The 23,302-nt window shown below is 44.6% G+C and overlaps 1 protein-coding gene across 3 annotated transcripts in view; it reads right to left on the reverse strand.

The window, feature by feature from the left end:
- Positions 1-21,716, reverse strand: part of LKAAEAR1 (LKAAEAR motif containing 1) — a 33,438-nt gene extending 11,722 nt beyond the window's left edge. The window contains exons 1-5 of one of the 3 annotated variants that reach the window (XM_083146724.1): positions 21,464-21,713; positions 18,000-18,106; positions 13,840-14,177; positions 4,918-5,040; positions 4,020-4,204 (exon numbers count right to left, since the gene is read on the reverse strand). In XM_083146724.1, coding sequence (XP_083002850.1) covers positions 4,142-4,204; positions 4,918-5,040; positions 13,840-14,139 — 486 coding nt within the window. In that variant the 5' untranslated portion in view covers positions 14,140-14,177; positions 18,000-18,106; positions 21,464-21,713 and the 3' untranslated portion in view covers positions 4,020-4,141. Of the gene's footprint in view, positions 1-4,019; positions 4,205-4,917; positions 5,041-13,839; positions 14,178-17,999; positions 18,107-21,463 lie in introns of those variants that run through there. The other 2 variants (XM_083146723.1, XM_083146725.1) reach the window with 2 other exon arrangements.
- Between the last annotated feature and the right edge of the window lie 1,586 nt (positions 21,717-23,302).

Raw genomic sequence — 23,302 nt, forward strand, 5'->3', positions numbered from 1 at the left:
GATAAAACATACATGAACACCCCAAAATTGTGTATTGGGCACCGGAGAGTCCGTTTCTAGTATATCTCTGGGATAAAATATTGGAAATATTGGAAAGGATAATTACCACAGAAGTCCTCCAACAGTCCTTGCTCGGTCCAAGATGGCACAAATCACCGATGGCTGTGAGGGGGTAATTGAGTCCAGTCCAAACAGCTGTTTGGATAACCCCATTTACTGACCCATACCGGATAGAAGTCTGAACCAACCTCTGGGACCCTTCCAACAAATTTGAAGGAACTTTTGCATTGCATTACATCCATTGCAGTTGTCATCTGCTAAACCATCTCTGCGTCCACGGACCCGTGGACTGGACTCAATTACCCCCTCACAGCCATCGGTGATTTGTGCCAGGACTGTTGGAGGACTTCTGTACCCTCTAAAAGGGTGGTAATTATCCTTTCCAATATTTTATCCCAGAGATATACTAGGAACGGACTCTCCGGTGCCCAATACACAATTTTGGGGTGTTCATGTATGTTTTATCAAATCCTTTTATGATATATGTAATTTTTAACTCATAATTAATTGTTAATAAATCTATCTTATTTAAGATCATCCAATCTGAAATCATTTTTCATTTTACTTTCAAGGCTGTGCGCTGCTAAACTTGTTTCCTTGTATTTCTCCCTCTACAGTTTATGCTTAAAATACAGAAGTTGTGATCACTATTTCTACTGTTGTGATTAAGTTTTGTACTGCATCATGCAGTTAGCAATTTTAGAGACAGAGGGGAAAATTTACTAAGATGGGAATAAGACTTCACATGTGATGTTGCTATGGGCAACCAATCAGAATCTACGTATTATTAATTTAGCACCCTCTACAAGGTAGTAGATAGGATCTGATTGGTTGCCCATAGCAACATCACATGTGAAGTCTTATTCCCATTTTAGTAAATTTCCCCCAGAGACTGCGAGTCAGTGGGAGCTAGTACTCTATCTGAGGCATCACTGGTTCCTGGTGAATTGATAAGCTGCATCCTCATAAATATTGGTTCAACCTCCCACAAATGACAGCCTGTCTGACTTCTGTATGTGGGTAATAGATGCACTGTAATACATTTGGGCCCTTATTCAGATCTGATTGCAGTACAGAGAGAGAGTTAAATTTAAGTGGGGTGTGTTGAAACTGAAATCTAAATTGCAGTATAAAAATAAAGCAGCCAGTATTTACCCTGCACAGAAACAAAATAACTCACACAAATCTAACTCTCTCTGCACATGTTACCGAACCATATTAGGGGCTGCCTTTGAATTTGCCAGAACAATTATTTTTGTATTGTCAATTGAGTGTTCTGCTGTATTTCACAACATTAAATGCTTGATGTCTTATTATACTTTATTTGTTTTGAGACAAAATATTCATCAATGCTGCACTGTAGGATCAGAGAACATTCTGCAGTCTCAGTGCTGCAGGACTCCAGCTTACAATATATTGTCTCTACTAGAGACAAAGGGGTCAATGTAGCAAGATCATCTGGATACAGCCATTTGCACACAATATCAGGGGCATGTATTAATGCTGCCTTTAACACAGGTGACGTCACAGATATTAATTAAGGACCCCTAAAATACTTCCATTCCCATAGACCATTATGAGAACAGAAATGTAGCACAATTTCCCAAGCTTAAAAAAGCTACCTTTTTGCGGAGAGGGACCATCAGATCCCTCCCCAACAGCCTTTACTGTGTGCATGTGCATCCAAATGCCCAACTCCTGCAGTGTTTGTGAAAGCTACCATTTTACTTTTCATTGGTTACTGGGACTGGCTCTTATCACAGCTTCTAAATGAAAAGATTTTGAAAATGCACACAAACACAAAACTGTCATAGCTGTGAATAGGGGTATGGCAATTATCCAGGGAAAATGATCATAGAAAACCCCACAGACTCAGAGGGGATGATTCAATTGTTTAATGGGTGCCCATAATTACATAACATCCATCACTTTAGATGGGGCGGTATCCAATTGTTTGAGCACCCAGAAATATAGTGCTTAGCTGTGCTAACCCAAATAAGGTACTGGGCACAATGTAAAAATTGCTGTTTGGGTGCCCAAATGGGTAACTTTTTGCCAATTTCTGCTTGCCACCTCAGCAAGTTGTGAGTGGAAATGATGGTGGCGGGCCCATCAGCAGAAACAATTGAATAGCTGCTGGCAGGCACACATAGTTGTGGAGGGTGGCGATAACAATAGAATCTCCTCCAGAGTCAAATCTATTTAGAGGGTTACAGCAACAAAATACTCATAACTTGTTGCAGTGCTTAAATGTCTGAAACTATAAAACAAAGTACCCATATTCTTACCCCTTATAGGCCCTACACACACGAACCAATGCAGGGGCATTTTCTAAGCGACTTTGCCAAACTAAGCAAAGTCGCTTAGAAAATGACTTAATATTGGCATGTGTGTAGGCCCCATTAGGGTAATATTACATATGTACACTTTTTAATGGTTAAAAAATGCAACATTTTTTTCTATGACATAGAAAGAGTCCCTTACATTAAAATACCTGACTTTATCATACAATGTGATTTGCTATTTTTGTAGATCAAATAGGTATTTCCAACCTCGGTCCTCAAGGCACAGTAACAGTCCAGGTTTTAGTGATATCCAGGCTTCAGCATAGATGGGTAAATCTAAATAACTGTGTTACTAATTAAGTCACCCATGGCTCAAGCCTGGATATCACTAAAACCTGGACTGTTAATGTGCCTTGAGGACCGAGGCTGTGAATGTCTGGTTAAGGAAGGAAGCTGCATTGCTGAGGAGCAAAGCATAAACTGGGCCAAAAGTAACGCAATGTGCAGTGCCCAACAGAAGCTCTTTGTCAATGACCACCAGTGCATGTAGATGACAGACCCACTTTAATGGGCCATTACAGAGAATACAGAGCTTTGTATGGTGAGGATTTTGAGCAGAGTTAGATGGAATTTTGCTTCAAAATCCCAAGCCCAAAATACACCATGAGAAAGGGTAGCATCAAGCGGTGGTCTGGTCGAGGTGTCTGTCTGACTTGCTGCCCTCCTGGTGATTGATGTCTGATATCATTGGGAGGTGGGGCTTAAGTCCACCGGCAGTAGGGATCGTGGTTTATTCTGGCACAGCTAAGAAACAGCCTGCCTTCTCCAAACTGCATCACATGCAGCCCATAAAAGCTGCCGCATTAGCAGGGGAGTGGCTTCCAGTACAGACTGGTAGAAATCACCTCCCCCGGGGACTGGCTGTTTGGTTACGATTAGCAGGGAGTGCTTTCAATGGGAAGTCACTGCCACTGCCAGGCAGTCCCTTTGGGTGTCAGAATTTCCTGGACAAGCTGCAGTCGGCCACTAGTATCACCCTTACTTTACTGTGGGACACAACAGTGAATAATGCCACACCTGAATAATGCCATTATGTGCAAGCCACAGTAGTTGTAGTAAATACAATTCAAACAATATAGTGCATGACTGAACAGTGTTGTTCTTAATAAAGTTGTATTTGTCATGCTATAGGAAATGATACTATGATGAAAGAGATATAATTAAAGTTATAAAGTTCAAGTCGATACACACATCTGTTGCCAACTGTTTTAAAGATGTCATAAAAATAGGTTTTATTGTTAATATCACTTTGATCATGTGAATGGATTGCAGCACAAACATTATTGTAGAATTAGAATAAGTACGGTGGAATTAGACAGTTCAGTTCATATTCTGCCAAAGGGTAAGCACATGGAAGCGATCCTTCCCCAAACAGCTCCTGAATGTCTTTATCGAGACTCTACACATAACTTGCTGAGGGAAAGAGATAGTCAATGAAGGAGGCAGCTAAGGAACAGCCTGTCATTAGAAACTCAAGCAGTAGGTGGCACTCAAGTGCAAAGCTATAAGCTGTATATAGGTGATCGGTTAACTGTACAAACACAGTATTTCATATAAATGGGGTGTCTCATCTAATGACACAGACATACAAATACACTATAATGACACTGAGAATGGCAGTGCTGCATATAATCACAACTTTACTATGAACAGAGGAATGTGTTTCACTGCGCTGTTGCATAACGCTGACCAGGTTCTGTATGACAGGGGGAAGCAGCAGCTCCAGGCCAGAGCAGTCAGGGAATACGGTTAGTTAGTAGTCCCCTGTCATCCTTCAAAAGATGTTCTACACGGTCTCTCTGCAAAACAACACAGAGGAATTACTCTAATCTATTACACAGGTATAAAACATATGCACATATCACTTGCTCTAAGACACTGTCATCTCACCTCCTCTGAATGAAGCTGCTGTACAATAATGGTCCAAGGCAGCAAGAGGATTTGTGAGGAAAAGAAGCCTCCGTGTGATCCGCTGCTATGACTGAAGACGCAACACTTGGATCACTTGTGTGAACATCAGCCATCTGACTGACCCTCAGGTTCTGCAGGATGGCTGTACTCAGGCCTAGTCTTTCTGATGCAGACTTTGGTCTTGGCACAACTACTAGACAGGAGCAACGTGCTCCCATTTTGTCGAATGGTCTCCATCGACCATCCCACCCCCTCCCTCAAATGTCTGTTGCAGCTTAGGGGGCACAGCGATCTTGCAGGAGTTGCTCTGCACATGTGCAGAATGGGTCAATCGCGAGCACAATCCCACAAACATTGGAGATGTATGTAAATCACTGGATTGATATGCATCTCTGAATCAGGCCCAGACTTCTCATTTACATATACCTGTACCTCTTCTCCTAATATACAGACTTTATCTGCTTTATGCAAAGTACATTTCAGCATTTGCAATTTAATCAGATATAACCCAAGGTGTATATAGAAGCATTACTAAGAACACAATCTATTTGAAGCACAACAATATATACATTTGGTTAATACATTGCAATTATGGACTCACCTGAATCCGGAGCAAGGGGTCCCGGGGGTTTTCTGTATGGTTTTGGGGGGGCAAGAACATTTCAAGTTCAATGGCTTCACGGGCAGTGGGTTGGCAGGAGATCATATGATTGATTTCGTGAGCCTAGAATCACACAAATTATTACAGTGGTTACCCTGGTACCTTATCTTATGTCAGATCCAACATCTACAGGACTACGGGGTTTATTCTAGTTCATTCTTTCTGACAAAATCCTTCTTAGATGGACAAAACCATGTGCACTGCAGGGGGGCAGATGTAACATGTGCAGAGAGAATTAGATTTGGGTGAGTTCTTTTGTTTCTGTGCAGGGAAAATACTGACTGCATGATTTTACACTTCAATATAGATCTCACTTTGAAGAAAAACCCCACCCAAATCTAATTCTCTCTGCACAAGTTACATCTGCCCCACCCGCAGTGCACATGGTTTTGCCAATCTAAGAAGGATTTTGTCAGAAAGAATGGACTAGAATAACCCCCTATATTATAGTTATGTGATATCCCTGATGCCAGAAGTTCTATCTTTGTAATCATTTATCTATCTTTTGGTGTGTACACAAGGGTACAATCACCTTGCGATTCTGACTACTCGCTACTCGCCAGCGCTCGCCACGCTTCGGGGTGGTGTGGATAGTGGGGGGGGGGGGGGTGCGTTAAACCTCTTTTTGGGACATACAATCATATTATTGTATACCAGAAAATTGCATGCGATGGCATGCGATTTTGCGTGAGGTGCGATGCCATGCGATTAAATGGCCCTGGGGACATAACAGCAGTGAATAAATGAACTTAAAAATCGCATCACATTGCATCACATGCGATTTTTCGGGGGGTGCAATGCGATGCGATGGCCTGGGAAGATGAAAGCAGTGAATAAATTACCGTTTTTTTTTTACGCAGAATAGCCCTCTACGCAATTAACGTAGTGGGCAGCGTGCTAGGAAACAAGTAGCTGCAATGTTAAGCTGAGTACACACCGGAGCGATATTGGCCCGATATGTTGTATCCAGCTGAATTGGAACAACACATCGGGCATATGGATGTGTATATGCCCAAGATACGACCTCCAGTGATCAACAGCAATGTCGTCAGGTTTGATGTTCTACACATAAAACCTGATAATGGCAATTATTCAGACCCATTGGCAGCAGGGCAATTTAGCAGAGATGCCCCGCCAGAGTAAACTCCCGCCCTGTGCAAGGCTGCGAATGGCTTAGGAAAATAGTGCCAATCAGCGTTTAGCTGCAAATCCATACGCAACTCACTCACCTTCGAATGATTTTCCCAATCTGTGTAACCCAGAATCTACTCTTCCTGTGCGATTGAAACAGACTGATCTAGACCAGTGCATCACAACATTCTTTGAAAATGCCTGGGCACGACTGCATTATTCCTGGCACTCCCAGAAAATGGCTGGTTACCACCCCAAATGCCGGTTTCCTGTCACTCTTGCTTGCAATCAGAAAAGGGTCTGGGTTCTGTGGCGTAACAATAGCCCTGCAGGGTGGGCGCCGGGGGTCTGCGGGGCTATTGTTAGACTGCACTGCTCGGGAGCAGCAGCCTGCCTTACCCCTCAAATGTGATGCCACCGCCGGGACCCGCAAATCTCAGTCCAGGTCCCGGCGCTCCTCCTGGCTGCTGCTTGAAAATAACCATAACAAAATGTTTGCCCCCTTACAACAGACACTTTTTGAGGATGCTAGAGGAGGTGGCAGCAACCATTTTATCCCCTGCAATCCCCCCCAGTCCCCTGGGGGGGATCCCCAGGGATTAGCGGCCGGGGTGATGTATTAACAGCTGCCCAGTTGTTAAATTGCCCCGGCTGCTTAGCCAGCTCAGGGCTAGCGTTGGCCTATCCCCTACTGCGGGGAAAACACTATCCCTACTGCTGGCTCCAGGCTGCGCTGGAATCTCACGACAAAAGCAAGATCTCACGCATGCCCATTAGAGCTGGCCAGGGGGAAAGCGCGAGTGCACATGCAAAGCCGTCGATAAGGAGAGCAGTTAACGCTGGGCATAACAGCTCACCTTATTGGCTGAGGGGGGGTTAATACATTTGCCCATAACGGGTGCCCGCTTCTCCACGTTATGCAGGAGAAACGGGACCGTTATTTTAAAAACGTTATGGCCACCATCATACATCTGCCCCATTGGCCCTTATTCAGGTTCACTCGCAAAGGCAAATTCCTTCTCAAATGGACAAAACCATGTGCACTGCAGTGTGGGGGGGGGGGGGGGGACACGACAGATGTAACTTGTGCAGAGAGAATTACATTCGGGTGGGTTTTACTTCAAAGAGATCTATATTGCAGTATAAAAATAAAGCAGCCAGTATTTACCCTGCACAGAAACAAAATACCTCACCCAAATCTATGCACAAGTTCCATCTGCCCCCTCTGCAGTGCACAAGGTTTCGTCCATTTGAAAAGGAATTTGCCTTTGCGAGTGAACCAGAATAATGGCCACTGTTTAGGTCAAATCGCACCTAGCACACCTCACCCTGTGTGGGCACCTATAAGCTGTGTACATACAGTGCGATCCTGGCTGTCGATTTTGACTACATAGTCGACATGGAATAGAATGTTAGTCAGAATCGCACAGTATTCAGCCACATTCAATGCAGATTCGATCCCGAAGCACGCCCCTGTTTAGTCAGCAACGAATAGAAAAACAGACTGGGCAGGCAAGTCTATCTTGACTATGAGCCTGATTCTGGTTGACTCGGTAAGCTGCGAAGATCGCAGCCTACCGATCCCAGATTGCCCGCCCTGCTGAAACCCCCCCCCCCCACCTCCAACCATGCGAGGGGATGTGTTATGAAAACATATCCCTTCGCATGTGCCCGCCGCAGGAGAAATCAATCGATGATTGGCTACCATCAAATGATTTCTCCTGGGCTCACACATATAAGGCAGTGGAGACTGCCTTATATTTGTGGGCTCCGGGATGAAGACAGGGCGGGCGGCTGGCGTCATGTGACACCAGCACATTGGTGCAGATGTATTAAGCCTGGCGAAGAGATAAACTGGAGATAAAGTGGAAGGAGATAACACACCAACCAATCAACTCCCAACTGTCATATTTCAAACACAGCTGATTGGCTGGTGCATTATCTCCTTCCACTTTATCTCCAGTTTATCTCTTCAACAGGCTTAATACATCTGCCCCACTGTGTCACGGCCACATTGGCATGGGGACGCCCATGAATTCCCATGGCATTCCCATGTCCCAGCACATCACTACTGCCTGACTAGGTTTATACTGCATACAGTATAAATCTAGTAATTGCCTAGTCAATTGAGAACACTGGCCGTGACAGATCACTCAGCACACAAGCATTGCTTCCAATCCACCACTGAGCTATATACAGTTCCTGCCACATTCTTGACCCTGTCTCAGTGAGAGACATTTCAGGCACACGTGACATCACAAGGGTGAGGCTAAAGGGAAGGAGGCCAGCCTTCCTATTTTGGGATTCTATAAATAGTTGCACTGGGGACCTGGAGAGGAAATGTAGGAGACATTCCAGATGTTTTGGGAGATATGGATCAAACATTGTCACCATGTGCTGGAAGATGCCTCAGGCATCAATCCTTGGCTGTCAGCTTTCAGATCTGAGCACACAAAGTTGTTGGATAGGAGAATGCATTCCAAACATAACATTGTACCCTGCGTGCCTCCCTTCCAGACACAGATAGGAGCACTGTGATGGGGGAGGACAGTGGGGGAACTTCTAATAAGCAATTACATAACTATTCATACAAAGAACTGCCCAACTTCTTTTCAGAATAAAACATACACTGAAGCAAAACGATGATTTACAGCCAGATTATTCCACATACATTTCTGTTGATGCCATTACGGTATATGCAATGTCATCATTCTCTAATGGCCCTCACAACCCTCCTCCCTTCCGAGCCCATAGCGCAGGGGTATTCAGTATGCTGCCCTCCAGAGGTTGTGGAACTACACATCCCAGCCAGGGCTGTAGAGGGGGTGGACAGGTCCAGGTACTGAGAATGGGTGTGTGGCATAATTAGGCATGGCCATGATCCACTCTTTAAAAAAAAAAAAAAAACACATATAGAATCCTAAGTATGGGTCAGTGTGCTGCACATGTGAGGGCGGGGCGACATTTGCATGTCAGCCAGGGATTACTGGGGGGATAAACTGTGGCCCAGCTAGTGCAGATGACCATGCAATCTAATCTGAGGGTGCCGAAAGACGCTCCGATAGTGGGGATCCCTACAGTCAGTATCCCAACATCGGGATCCTTACTGCCGGTGCTCCGACAGGGGGGATCCCGACTCACAGGGGCTATTCTCCCTCGTGGGGGTCCACGACCCCCATAGATGGAAAATAGAACCTGTAGCGAGCCACCAGGCCCGCAGTGTGGCGAGCGCAGGAAGCCCGCAAGGGGCTTCTTAGCACTCGCCCCCCTGTCGGAGCACCAGCAGTTGGGATCCCGACGCCGGGATACTGACTGTCGGCATCTCCACTGCCGGAGCCCCATACCACACCCCTAATCTGATGTCTCCCCTTCTATACATCCAAATGAAAATGTTTGCTATATGGTCTGTACAAATAATGACACTTAATTTTAGATTTCCAGAATTGAGGCTGGAGGTGAGAATGTCACTTGCATTTGCTGTGCTTTAGAAATACATTTATAGATCTGCTGCCCTGCTGAAATATAATTGATGTGCATTTAACTAAAAGCACTGAGACCTCTTGGGAAAGTACAAGTACTGTATTTATTATAGACTGTGGATAAAAAGATGAAAAGCTCCCACTCTCTCCTCAACAGGCTTGTTGCTGTGTGTTTATGTAAACAGGTAAGAAACCGGAAAAAGACAAGTGGAGGAGATTGCGCAAGATTGATGACAGAAACAAAAATGAATTAAAAAAGTACAATATTGGTTTATTAAAACATACATGTAATATATTGTATGCAAATGCACGGGGGAAGGGGTTAAGAATAGTAAAAAATGGGATATTGAAAACACTGCGTCCAGAGCTGAGTAGTGTCACCTTATCAGTTGGCAAGTAGAAATGAGGTGGGTGGGCATAGATTGTGTCCTCTTTGGCCCTGGGACTTAAGCCTTTGTGCAGAGTGTCCTCCAATAAGGAACTTTGAGATGAAAAAAGGTAAGAAACCGGCTCCACTTTATTTATGTACAGTTTCTTATATAGCGCAGCAAATTCCGTTGCGCTTTACAATTGGAACCTGTCCTTTATTTTCTGCAGATGTCATTGCTTAATGCCTGGTCTGCCAAATCAGTTATGATCTACTTATATTTCCTCCCTTCAATGGGGGTAACCATATTGGGTTCCGTTGCTATGGGTCCCAGAGATTAAGGGGGACGCAGGTATAGGTAGCCGTCTACCAGGAATAGATGTCTGTCTTCCCAGAATTGCCTGCTTAGCAATTGGGTCGGACGCATTGCGTATCTAAATGGGGTGACATTCCATTTTCAGTGAATGATGTGTGTAGTGAATGTTAATATGCTAAGGGGGGGGGGGGGAGCAAAATCTGAACTGGGCACTGTAGTGCTGTATAATGTGAACTGTAAGACACTGTAATGTCACATTATATGAAGTGTTGTGACACAGTATGAACTGGAGGAACTATAGTATGGCATAATATACCTCTCAACATTCTGAATGAGTGGCTTGGGATTCCCAAAAAGAGTGCTTCAGCAAACAGGTTTGAGGCTTAGTGGGAATGCTACGATGGCCAGCCACGCTTACTGTTTTCATTACTGTGGGTGGGTGCCCACAGCTCTGTGAGCTGCTGCCATGCCCCCAATCCCTCTGTCTCCCATTAATAGATGCTGTGAACAGGGACAGGCAGCGTCCCAACTAGTGAGGCCTATCCCGGGCCATTTTTAAAATCCGGATTCAGGATTGACCTGTTGACTGTCTACCTAGACATTCTGTGAACTATACTATATGTTTCTTAATAATAGAGAGTGACAGGTGTTCAGTGTGACAGTGGCGTACCTACAATGCCGTAGACCCCGCGGAGGGTTGGGGGAGCTAGCATCGGCAGGGTCTGTGGGGCACACTAAAAATAACAGACTCCGGAGGCTGAGCTGCTGCTAAAGGGAAGCCGCTGGCTCCCATTGGTTAGACTTAACACAGAGCCTATTGGCTTCTGTACAGAATGTAGGGGCAGGTGGGAACAGATGGATTCCGGAGCTGCCCGTGTAGCTGCTTTGGGTAGTCCTTCCCACTCCCACTGCTGCCTGCCATTAGCCTGACTGCCACAGCCTGCAGGCGCCTACTGTTAAATCTGCCTCTGACCCCTAGCAATGAACATGTAATCCTGGCAACGAGCAGATTTTCCCCTGGTAACAAGCACGTAACCCCTGGTAATGAACACATAACCCCTGGCAATGAGCATGTAAGTAAAAATATTATAATTAATGTATGAAGGGGAGGGGGGGGGGGCAAAAACGTTATCTGCTTAATTACTGGAATCCTGTTACTGTTTATTTTCAGTTAGTTAAATGGCTACCTTTTATCCCAACCACAGCAAATCAGAAGCTGCTGCAGCAGGCACAGCAAGTCTCCAACTATCCACCTTCCCTTCCCAACCACAGCAGGGCAGAAGCTGCTGCAGCAGCCAGAGCAAGTCTCCAACTAACCACCCTCCCCTCCCAACCACAGCAGGGCAGAAGCTGCTGCAGCAGCCAGAGCCAGACTCCAACTATCCACCTACCCTTGCCAATCAGAGCAGGGCAGAAGCTGCTGCAGCAGGTACAGAAGATCCCGAAAACCCTCAATGAATAAGCAAACAATCAAGAGAAAAAAATAACTGACGGGATCAATCTCACATGGATTTCACAATGATATCTACAGTGTTCGATTCACAGACCACTCTGCCAATGAGTTGCTTATTCAATTCAGTTTGTCAAAAGTTTTGTAAAGTGAAAATGTTGTTAATTTAATGGTCCCTTATAGGCCTTTAAGGGTCCACTTAAAGGAGTCTGTTTATTGTGTTGTATTCAGAAAGTCATATGCATTCCAATGACATATCACAATGCATGAAAACAACAGATATAGCATGGACCCTTATGACAGCACCCTTAAGGGGTCGTCTGATTAAACCCATCTTCCCAACTTAGATCGTCCCTTAAGATAATAAATTAGTGTGCAACGTACAAAGATGATTAAAGCGTTTGAGAGTTATCGTGGAACATACACACACACACACACACACATCGTTCAATTATACTTATGTAGATTAGATTTCAGTTGAGTGCAGGTAGACTAGTGAGAGCTAGAATCTGATAGGCAGCCACCATTGTATACATGAGAATAAGTAAATGAAGCTAAACTAGTCCTGATTCAGCAACTACAGTTGGGTATAGAATGGATGTAGGGGCATATTTATCAAGCCTGTGTTTCACAAAATGATGCATAAACTACTCTTTGGGCCTTATTCTAGTTCACTCTTAGAGGCAAATTCCTTATCAGATGGACAAAACCATGTGCACTGCAGGGGGGCAGATGTAACAGGTGCAGATTGAATTAGATTTGGGTGAGTCATTTTGTTTCTGTGCAGGGAAAATACTGACTGCTTTATTTTTACACTGCAATATAGATCTCACTTTGAAGAAAAACCCCACCCAAATCTAAAGCCCTGTCCCGTTTGCATCAGCGACCAGAGATGGTCGCTGATGAAAAAGAAACTGCCGGGGGAGCCCGGCAGTGGAATCAGCTGTTCGCAGGAGCATGTTCCTGCGACCAGTGATCACTACGGGCAGAAAATGGGAGCGCGCACCCGGCGATTTATCGCCAATGCAATAATAACCCCCGTGTGTATGCACCTTAACTCTCTCTGCACATGTTACATCTGCCCCACCTGCAGTGCACATGCCAGGTTTTGTCCATTAGAGAAGGAATTTGCCTCTAAGAGTGAACTGGAATAAGGCCCTTTGTGTATACTTTTATGTATCACTTCTACAACAGCATAATACAAGAGAATTCAGGGAAAACTACTGCCAAAGGCTAACTAGTGCTGACGATCACAGTCCCCACTATTGTCATTGAGGACATCAGTCTGATCCCTGTACCAAGCTCTGAAAAGCATCGCTGTTCAAAGCTAGATTCTGAAGGCAACAGCCATTCTCAAATGTAGTAGCCACTTTATGTCTATGGAGGCATTTTCAGGAGGAAAGGGGTCTTGCAATCCCTCTCTTGCAGACTATGTGCCTGATTCAGGTTGAGCTGTAGCTGCAAGTATTCGCGTCTAGCACAGGGCATGGGAACCCCGTACGCTGGGCCCTGCCCAGCGATTGTGCAGGCACATCGCTATTGTGCGAGCACTTCGATATACAGAGAAGCGCGTTCACATCACCGGATGCCCCCTGGCTGAGCAGTCTAACTGCAAAGCCAGGCTGACCATGGTTTGGACCCCTGAGCAATCCGACATGTCGATTTTCGCACTTCAGGAAATCACTGAATCCGGACGTATCAAATAGTATCACAAACTGAAATGCACGGCAGTACCTATGGAGGAGTCTTTTAGAAAACACAAAAGGATCCTTTAGTGTGCTGGGAAGTCTCTCAAGGCACTTTATGGAATGTCCTGTCCTGTAGAAATGGTTTGTACATAGCAGGGAATGATCAATATAGTGTGAAAATAAATGTGGCACTTCAATGATTTTGAATACATACGTCATAGTCTTGATGAACTCTAGATATTTAAAATATGCCTTTCTGACAGAAACAGTATAACTGTATTGTACTTAATTTAAAAAATTTTTTTTTGACTTATTGCAGCAATTGCGATTTTAATTATAAACATACACCATAATCCGCTGTTTGTTAAAAGCTGACAGGAAAAATACATTCATTTCTATCAGCTGACATAATGAGACTTTGAAGATCTTACTCTCATGCTTTGGTAGCGAACTCTCATCAGATGTATGCGGTTTCTTGCTTCTGCCGCCTTCAGTTGTCCCACCACCTTTGTTTGCCTTTCTTGCTCAGGGTCTGGGATGCGTCGATGTGGCCCTGGGGGGACCCTGAGTGCATGCTCTTTCAGTCGCTTCTGAGTAATGATTAGTGACTCCGCTATTGGTTTTCTGGGCTTCTCGTATGCCAAATATCTGGCTCTTTGCATGGGATCCATCTTCTTGACTTCTCCCTGGCTAACAGACTTCTTGCCTTGAAGGTTTTTCCCAGATGCCATGACTTTTTATGCTTCAAATAGACAGAAACCAACAATTCCTAGAAATAAATACAATATAGTGAGAAGGCTTCGAACAGAAGTAAAAATAACAGATTACAGGATGTATAATGTTTGTCTTTACTCAGACGCATGCTTTTAAAGCAGAATACATACGGATAGGATGCTGATGGTAGAATACTGGTGCCGGTATCTCGATGGAGGTAATTCTGTCGGGGGTCCGGTAGGTATACTTACCTTCTCCCTGTCCCACCTAATGCTATTCATCCCTTTCTACAGCCCCTGTATTATTTATGGGGGGGTCAAAACTTGATACTATTCTAAAGACCAAGCAGATTGCTACAGGGAGATGCAATTTGCTTACGTCAAGACATTTAGCCAGGATGTCCCATAATATTTAGACTCCCATAAATAAAATAATGTCTCTTTTGTAGAAGAAAAAGATTTGGTTCATGAGCAAGTGAGAAAGGTCTTCTGGGAAATCAGCTTGTCGGCCCAAATGCTGGAAGGATTATGCGTCTAACTGGAACAGCACACATTTGCTTTGCTCTAGGGTTTTTCTATCTGTAAGTAAAAAGTGAATCCATTCTATTGTCATCTGAGGAAAACCTGCTCAGTCTGACAAGCATGGAAAACAATATTGTTACATGTGCAAATCATTGGAGAAATGGATCTAATATCTTTCACACCCTGATTCATCAGACTCAGGAAACACAAGGAACTAAGGGCCTGGTTCAGACCCGATTGCTAGGCTGCGTATGTTCTCATTCTCCTGAGGGTATGGGGTGGAATTCGTCCCTCTACAAACTGGTCTGAATTGGCCTCTAAATTAAGTGAAGTGGTAAAAATGTAGCAAGGCAGCATTTTATGTGAGAATAATTAGCATGATCCAAATGAGGGATATTTTCATTGCCATATTTGTGGTACTTGCGCACAGCACCTTGTAACTTCACAGATAATTGAGCTGGCCACAAAGTATTATTACTAACAGACTAAAAGCAAATGCTGCGCAGTGGAAATGCTATCTCTTATGCTCTAGTTTATGCACATATTTACTGGCAGATGCTCAATCACTTTAGTGATATCACCCAGGTGCATGAAAAGTAGGTATAATTCTGAATAATAAAAAAACATTGGTTTCCCACAGCACATTGCTGTGTCCCTGGACTGGTGTGGCCGGGTGGCTCTGAGCTGCCACACTATTCCCTTTAATGTAACACTTTTTTCTAACTAATAATCACATCACTCGTACGATCTGTTGAAGTACATGATCTGCATACGATCTGCTCCCAATCCGATCCTGATTGGTACCCAGTTGAAGGGGTCGTTTTCAAATCTTACTGGGGGCAGTGCATCAGAATTAGATCAAAAATGGCCCAAAACATGCCCAATTTAGATACGATCAGTCGAGATTGTATCTAAATTGGGTGTTTTGAGGCCAAAGCGTTTTGGTTTGTGCCCTACATTACAGACCGATCTGCAGCGCTGCGGTCCCTCAACACAAGGTTGATTGACAGCTGAGCCCACCCACCGGCTGCAAAGAAGATGGTCCTCTCCAGGGAGGGGCTAGAGCCATGGAGGACCATGGCAGTTTGACAGTGGTCTGGTTAGTAACGTAGGGGAACGGAGGGACATCCATAATCTGTGCTTCACACCATTCCTCCTTACTGTTCCATACACTCTCCATCACGGCTCAATAACCAACACCTACCCTCACTGCTCTCGACACTTACACTCCTTACATCTATCTCCACTTACACTCCCTACATCTATCTCCACTATTCCCTACACCCACTCTCACTGCTCCTTACAATTACTTACTCTCCCTACATCTGCCTTCACTGCTCCCTTCACTCAACCTCACTGCTCCCTGCACTAACTGCTATCTACACCCTCCCTAACGGTTCCCTGCAATTAGTTACTGCTATCTACACCCTCCTTTACTGCTCCCTGCACTAACTCACTCTTACTGCTATCTACACCCTCTCTCATTGCTCCCTACACATACTCACTCTTACAACTCCCTACACTTGCCCTCACTGCTCCCTATACTCACTCTCACTACTTCCTACACCTGCTGTCACTGCTTCCTCACACACTACACACAAATAAAAACCACCACAGTTTGGCATGCTGGATATAATGGATATAATGCCCACTATCCACGCCGACGTGGATAGTGGGGGTATGAAAAGGTCGGGAGGACGCGTAACGCGTCCGCTTGCCATGCTTCGGGCTGGCGTGGATAGAGGCATTTGCCAGTATGTAACATGGAGCACTGGCAAATGCCTCCTTTATTGTGCATGAGACGCACTTGCATCCGCATAACCCCCATTGTGCAGAAGATGCACATGCTACCGAACCCCCTAACCCCATCTCCCTGAAGCGGACACAGGCAGGCTTGCCATACCCTGCCACAATAATTACTGAGATGCAGGAGCGTCTGAGATGTACCTGCGTCTCAGACAGCTAGAGCGCCTCTCCGCTGGCGCTTGCATGATCCCCTCTCCGTCGGTGTCCGCCAGCACAGGGGATCTGGCAATTACTGGAGATATGTGAGAGGCACTCACTAGGCTTGCCATGGACGCCGGGGACAGAGCCATGGATGCCGGGGACATTTGCCTTTAAGAGTGAACTAGAATAAGACCCTATATACTGACCATCTGTATTTTTATGGTACATAATAACCCCCACGGCCAGCTAGGCAAATATTTATTTCAGATCACTAAACTAGACTAGCAGTTATTATGCCTAGAAGCTAGCACATCATAGTATGGAACTCATGCAAATCTTTTTTTTATAATAAAAATGCAAATGTAGCTAGTTTATAATGCTCACTAAACACGCCTAAGACTGAAAAATGTTCCTGCCGCAGGAGTCAGATGAAATAATCTAATTACACGAGGCAAACAGAGAAGCTGTGTCTTGTGATGACATGGGACCAAATACAATGTTGGCACTGTCCACTTCGATTGTGGATAATTAATAGCACTGACAAGTTGACAATCTCTGCAGCCCAATTAAATGTGCTTTTATTTGTTCTAAGAATAAAACTGACCATTAAGTAGTAAAGTCTCCTGAAAAATATCAATTGAGGCAAAATCATATAATTCAGATGTGTTGGTGGGTATTAAAGTGTGGAGATGGCCCTGTCACAATTGAAAATGTTTATAGTTTTAGATTTTGTAATGCACATGTTTTCCCCATTAACAGTAACAGAATTGGGGGTGTTAAACAGACGGCCAGAAGGATGTGGTGAACATTTACATACATACATACAACATATATTTAGGGTGGTATTCATTTACCGCTGGAAAATCATCGGGTGTATTTTTCTGATGTTTCACCATTTTGTTTTTCGGGCTTTCAAATTTGGAGTCCCGTAAAACCGTTTTGTTTTCACTCAAAAAAAGCCCCATTTGCTGTTTCCAGGGATTTTGCTTTGCCTGCTGCATGCACTGGGTTACCACGGCTAAATAAAATAGCTCTGCTATAAACACATGATCATTGATCAGAGGCAAGTGAATATCGGCCTTAGCCTCAATATGCCACGAAGTTGGATATGCCTGCTGTGAGTGAGACGACAGTTCCTGTGCAACACATGTCGGATGTCTTAATTGATGAAAATGCCTTTTTTTTTTTTAACAAATATTGTTAAGCTCAACCCTGTCCATCTCCATATAACTACACATAAGGATGACAGTTAAGCACAATTTACATTATTTATCAATAAATAATTAAGACAATGAATGAACTACTCATTTTCTTAATTATCTAACTCACAGTTCCAGCATGGAGACAGCTGATTTGAAAATTATGTGCACCTGACGGAAGGTGCGAGTGTTGGCAGGGGAACTCCTTACCATAGAGAAGAAGTAGAGTGCTGGGACAAACGTAGACTATGGTTAAGTCTCCCATAGTCAAACTCCGAAAAAGTTGTATTTCTGTATGATGAGTTTAGTATTTCATACTAGTTGCATTAGTTTTGCTGTGTGGCCATGCTGAAACTGATGCAAGGCATGCTGGGATGTGTAGTTCATCAACATCTGGAGGGCCGGTGTTGCCCAGCCCTGCTCTAGACCCAGGATGTGATCCCTCCTTTCTATACTGTCCCAGGCATAGGCACTGGAACAGGGGGGGGGGGGGCTCATCCCACCTCCCAAAAAGTACTGTGTTGTGTGGCATAGTGCAGCTGCCAGCTACATACCTCCCAACTTTGAGGAGGGGCGCTGGTGCGCGCTGAAGGCATGCCCATAGATCTAGGGCGTGTGACCTAGCAAGTAGGGGGCATGGTCTATGTTAGCCCTGCTCCCACAAGGCCACACCCCCAGTTTCGCCGCAGTAAGGACATGAATAGACGTGGGAACATCCCCCAAAAATGCTCCTATATGATGGCCCGCCTCCAGTTCCCTCCTCCTCCCTTCACCCAGCTTCCACCCCCTACAGTGTGTGGCTAGTTACTGTGGGCTGCTCCCTGCTCTGGAACCAGCCCTGCACCCTTCTCAATTAAATCTTTATGGGGTAAATTTACTAAAGTTTCTAAAAAAATTTAAAATTGTGATGTTGCACATAGCAACTAATTCGATTCTGTCTATCACTTCCTAGGATGGAACAGACAAATGATAGACAGAATCTAATTGGTTGCTATGGGCAACATAACCTCGTTTAATTTTTAGAAGCTTTAGTAAAATTAACCTGGACCTCAACTCTTCTATCTCAGCTCCTCTTTTTCCTAGTGATGGCCATTAACACTATTGCCATTGATGGCAATAGTGTTAACGACCATCAATGGTAGCATACTATGGGCAGTATTCAATGTGATTATTCTCCGTGCATGGCGAGCGGTTTTTTTCGCTCGCCATGCACTCGCAGTGTTTTTGTGGAGATTCTCCATGTTTGGAGATTCTCCGTCACGGCACTTTATACACTATTCAATGTGACTGATACTCGCCGCCCCTCGCGGCGAGTATCAGCCAATCCGGCGTATGAGGTGACGCCGCAGGGAGCCCGAGGACAGTGGCAGGCAGGGAGATGGAAGTCTCCCTGCCTGCCCCAGAACGTATGTGGGGGGGAGGTGGGCTCCCCGGGAGCCAGGCAGCACAGGCTGCCCCCCCCGGGAGAGCCAACAGGGGGCCGGGTATTCACTGCACCCGATCGTGCATATGTAATGATCGGGTGCAGTGAATATATGAATATCTAATGAGCGGCTCGGCTCCCGGCCCCCTGCTGGCTGCTCTGTGTAAAAAAACAATAATATATATATATATATATATTTTTTTTTTTATTAAATATATATTCATGTAAAATTCCTGATTTTTTTACACCAAAATTAAAACAAAAAAACTTTTATTGTAAAAGTTCATATTCCACTTCTCCATGAAAAGATGGAGAATTGCTACATGGAGAGACACGGCGAAAACCACTTAGAAAGACGGCGAGAAGTGCACGTTGAATAGGGTTGCTCGCTTTTTGAGAGCAAAAGTCTCCGTCCAACGCGAGAAAAGCACAAACTCGCCATAAAACACGGAGAATTTTTCTCATTGAATACTGCCCTATGTGATGTATGACGATGATTGTTTAAACTATCAATGGCCATCCTTTTTATTTGACTGACTGGGCCCGGGCCAGTGATAACATGGGGGTGGGGCTTTATGAGTGTTGGGGGCGGAGCAATGCTCAGTGTCCCAGTACTTTGATTTAGAAAAAAAAAAACTATTTGGTTATGCTTTACCATCGATGGAGAGAAACCATCTGGTTTTCCCCATCGATGGCAAAACTATTCTACAGTACATTGGTCATACATCATTGGTCATACATCATTGGTGGACATCCCTACTTTGTCCTCCCATCCCCTTACCTTGCAGCACCCCCTGTCCTCCCCACATTTCCAACTGTGTTCAGCTGACTTGTAGGTGGTGTATGGTGGGTAAGTCCAGTTCAGCTGCCCTTGAAGGAGCGACAAAATTTAATTATATCTTGCCACCCCCAGCCAAACAGGTTGTGGTGCCCCTGTTTCCATGATGGGATCTCTCCTCCATAGTTGCCAAGTCAGCTTGAAACAAGCGGATTTGGGCTTGTTTTTTTCGTGAGTCGCTTATTTTTTTTGATGGTTGCTTGTTGCTTGTTTTTGGGCTTATAATTTTTTTTAGTAGCTTGTTTTGGGCTTGTTTTATTTTGGGCTTCTCTGTAATTCAGTTATTCAGCACAGAGATAAGGGACAAACACAGGTGAGAACTAGGCTTATAGAAATGGTAATGACTCCCATTATCTATGTTGCGGCTGGTGTGTATTCTCTAGGGCTAATCTGATTTTAGCAATGATGCTTGTAGTAAGATTGTTCTATCTTTTCTTAAGATGTGCACACATGGTACAATTTATCCCGCTCACATCGCACAGCACAAAAAGTATGTGCTCACTAGATTGCATTGCAGCGCATTCAAAACGCATGCGATCTAGTACAAAACGTACATCGCCTGTCGCACCATGTATGGTAAATATTTCTCAGTGCGTACAAAGGACAATGTTCACTTGAGATTTTTCTTTAGAGAAAAAAATGAAAGTAAAAGATCTCATATTGGGGCAGATGTATGATGGCGCGCTATGGGGGAGAAGGGGAAATCAGTGCATGTTATGTGCACCGATACCGCTTCTCCCCCATGTAAGAAGGAGCCGGTGTGCACAGGCCGCTATGTAAGGTAAATGTATGAACGGTCCACAGCGCTGACTGTTCCATCCCCTGCCGCTATCCGCTTCAACAGCTGCAGGGTGACGAAGCCCTATACCCAAACCAGTGACATCACTGTCCCTGCTGCTGGCTTCGGGCTGCGCTGGGATCTCACGTGAGTAGCGAGATCTCACGCATGCCCAGTACAGCCGGCCATGGGGAAGGAGTCAGCGCGCAAGTTTGTGTTCGCCCGCTTCGGCAGACAAGATGTTAATACATCTTGTCGATGTCCCTTCCTGCTTTGCCTCATCAATGAGGCGAAGCAGGAAGTGTTATAGTATTCTTTAAAAGCCAGTTTTGTGCTGATAAAATATCATTGTAAAGACATTACATATAGATTGTATAAATAATACGTAAAATATCTACCTATCTATAGTCAAATGTAAGTTGGGCTTGTTTTGGGGCTTTTTAGGATTAGATTGGGCTTGTTTTTTGGTCATCAGTTGCTTGTTTTACGTTTCAGAGTTGGCAACACTGCTCTCCTCCCCCTCTCATCCCAAGATGGGATCCCCGCCTCTGTCTTTACAGAATAAAGTTTCTCCTGTGACTAAACTCATTTTATGTTCTACTCTCTCCGCTGTCAGTATCAGGACGGGATCTTACCGGGTACATACAGCGCCTCCCGCTGTTCCCTGCGCCGCTACCGGGCCGGGAGCTGAGTGTTGTGCACCGTCACCCGGGAGACAGTAACCCAGAGACTCTGTCTGTCCCACGTGATTTATGGCAACGCGCAGCCGCTGCGACCCGGGGCGTGTAGTCGGGTTGTCACCCGGCTCAGCGACAGCTGCTGGCTGCTCCCGGTGAGTTAGAGTGCAGCGTGGGTGGGTAGCGGGCAGCCAGTGCCTTGTCTGTGTAACCACAGTTACCACAATCACCGTGACCTCACAGCCATGGCCGCTGTAGTCTGGCGCCCGCGCTTGAGTCCGCTGCACAGTGCCTGGCTGCTGCCGGGGTTACTGGTTGATATGAAACTAATGATCTCCTGTGTTCTAAACATTTCCACACTATTCCCACCTGTGTATCATCACATTCACATAATTTGTGCGTTGTCCTCAGTACCCTCTTATTCCATTCTTACATTTATTAACATAATTGCTACATTATCATTAGCTTTTTATATTAGCTTTATTATAGCTACATACAATGTTGTGACCCCCTGTATTAGACTTATTAGAACATCACAATCACTTATTATTAGTACTGCAATTCTGCATTATCATTATTGCCGCTATTGCAAAAATCATTAATATGCCCCATCCACTCCCTGCGCCTTACGGTGATATCTGCTTCATCAAAGGTTACGATATCGGCTGTATTATTATCGGAGCAGTTTAATGGTGTGTACACACGGCAGGATATGCCGTGAGATGCGAGTCCCGATGCGATCAGATCGCATCGGGACTCGCATCTGACGGCATGCTAGAGGGGCACAATTTACACTATATATAGTGCATTGGCAGTGCATCGGGCTCGCAAGCCCTAAAAAAGCATGCAATTTGGCTTCTGATGGTCCCTATATCGGGAACATCGGAAGCCAAATCTTACCGTGTGTACACACCATGAGATTGCGACACCTCTAATTAGTGTCAAAATCAAAGCGTGTGTACACCCCTAATGGAGTGTACACATGGTGAGATTCCCTTGCTATTTGACTTAAGATTCCGTTGCTATGCAATCTTCACTAACTGTACTATTTACATACAGTCTGCATTAGATTTGCACTATATAGTCATTGCTGCCCTGCCTATCTGGGTTTCGATTTGTGCTGTCACGGGAGCGCTCATCGGGATCGCAAGGTAAAAAACTTGTGCGATCTGCATACGATTTTGAATATATACTCAAAATCTAATGTCAAATCTCACAGCATTAAGACAGACAACAAGTTACATAAATACAGGCTGATACAGACAAGTGTTTCATACTTGAGTGTCTTGCGATGAAAAGGTATAACTGCATACAGTAGAACAGAGGCTGTGGCTAGAAATATTAGAATTTTGCTAATATCTCCTGTGAGTTAGGATCCCGCAGGGACAGGTCAGAGCATACATAATTGGAATATAGACCACCGCCACAAACTCTCATTTCATTCTCTAGCTTTAATTAAACTGATTTTCAGATATTCAGTCCATATTTGTTTAGCTATTGCACCATGCTGCTGATACATAAATTAATGCACGTAAATTATACATACTTTAATAATCTAAATTAACATCTTTTTATATAAATGAATGCAGTTTTCCATCTTCCAGCCATCCAATTACAGCCCTGGCTCTTCCATTTATCTGAATAGCAGATAGGACACAATATCTTTGATATAAGGATATTGTTCATGTGACAGGCGGCAGCCATTTAATAAAGCTGTTTTTCTGAGCAGTGGACACTCATGTAGCTCTCTCCTGGAAACTAATAACATTTTATACCAAGGTGAGATATTATCTTCTA

Source organism: Crinia signifera, chromosome 6 (genome assembly GCF_055691185.1).
Source record: "Crinia signifera chromosome 6, ASM5569118v1, whole genome shotgun sequence".
In the NCBI taxonomy this organism is placed as follows: domain Eukaryota; kingdom Metazoa; phylum Chordata; class Amphibia; order Anura; family Myobatrachidae; genus Crinia; species Crinia signifera.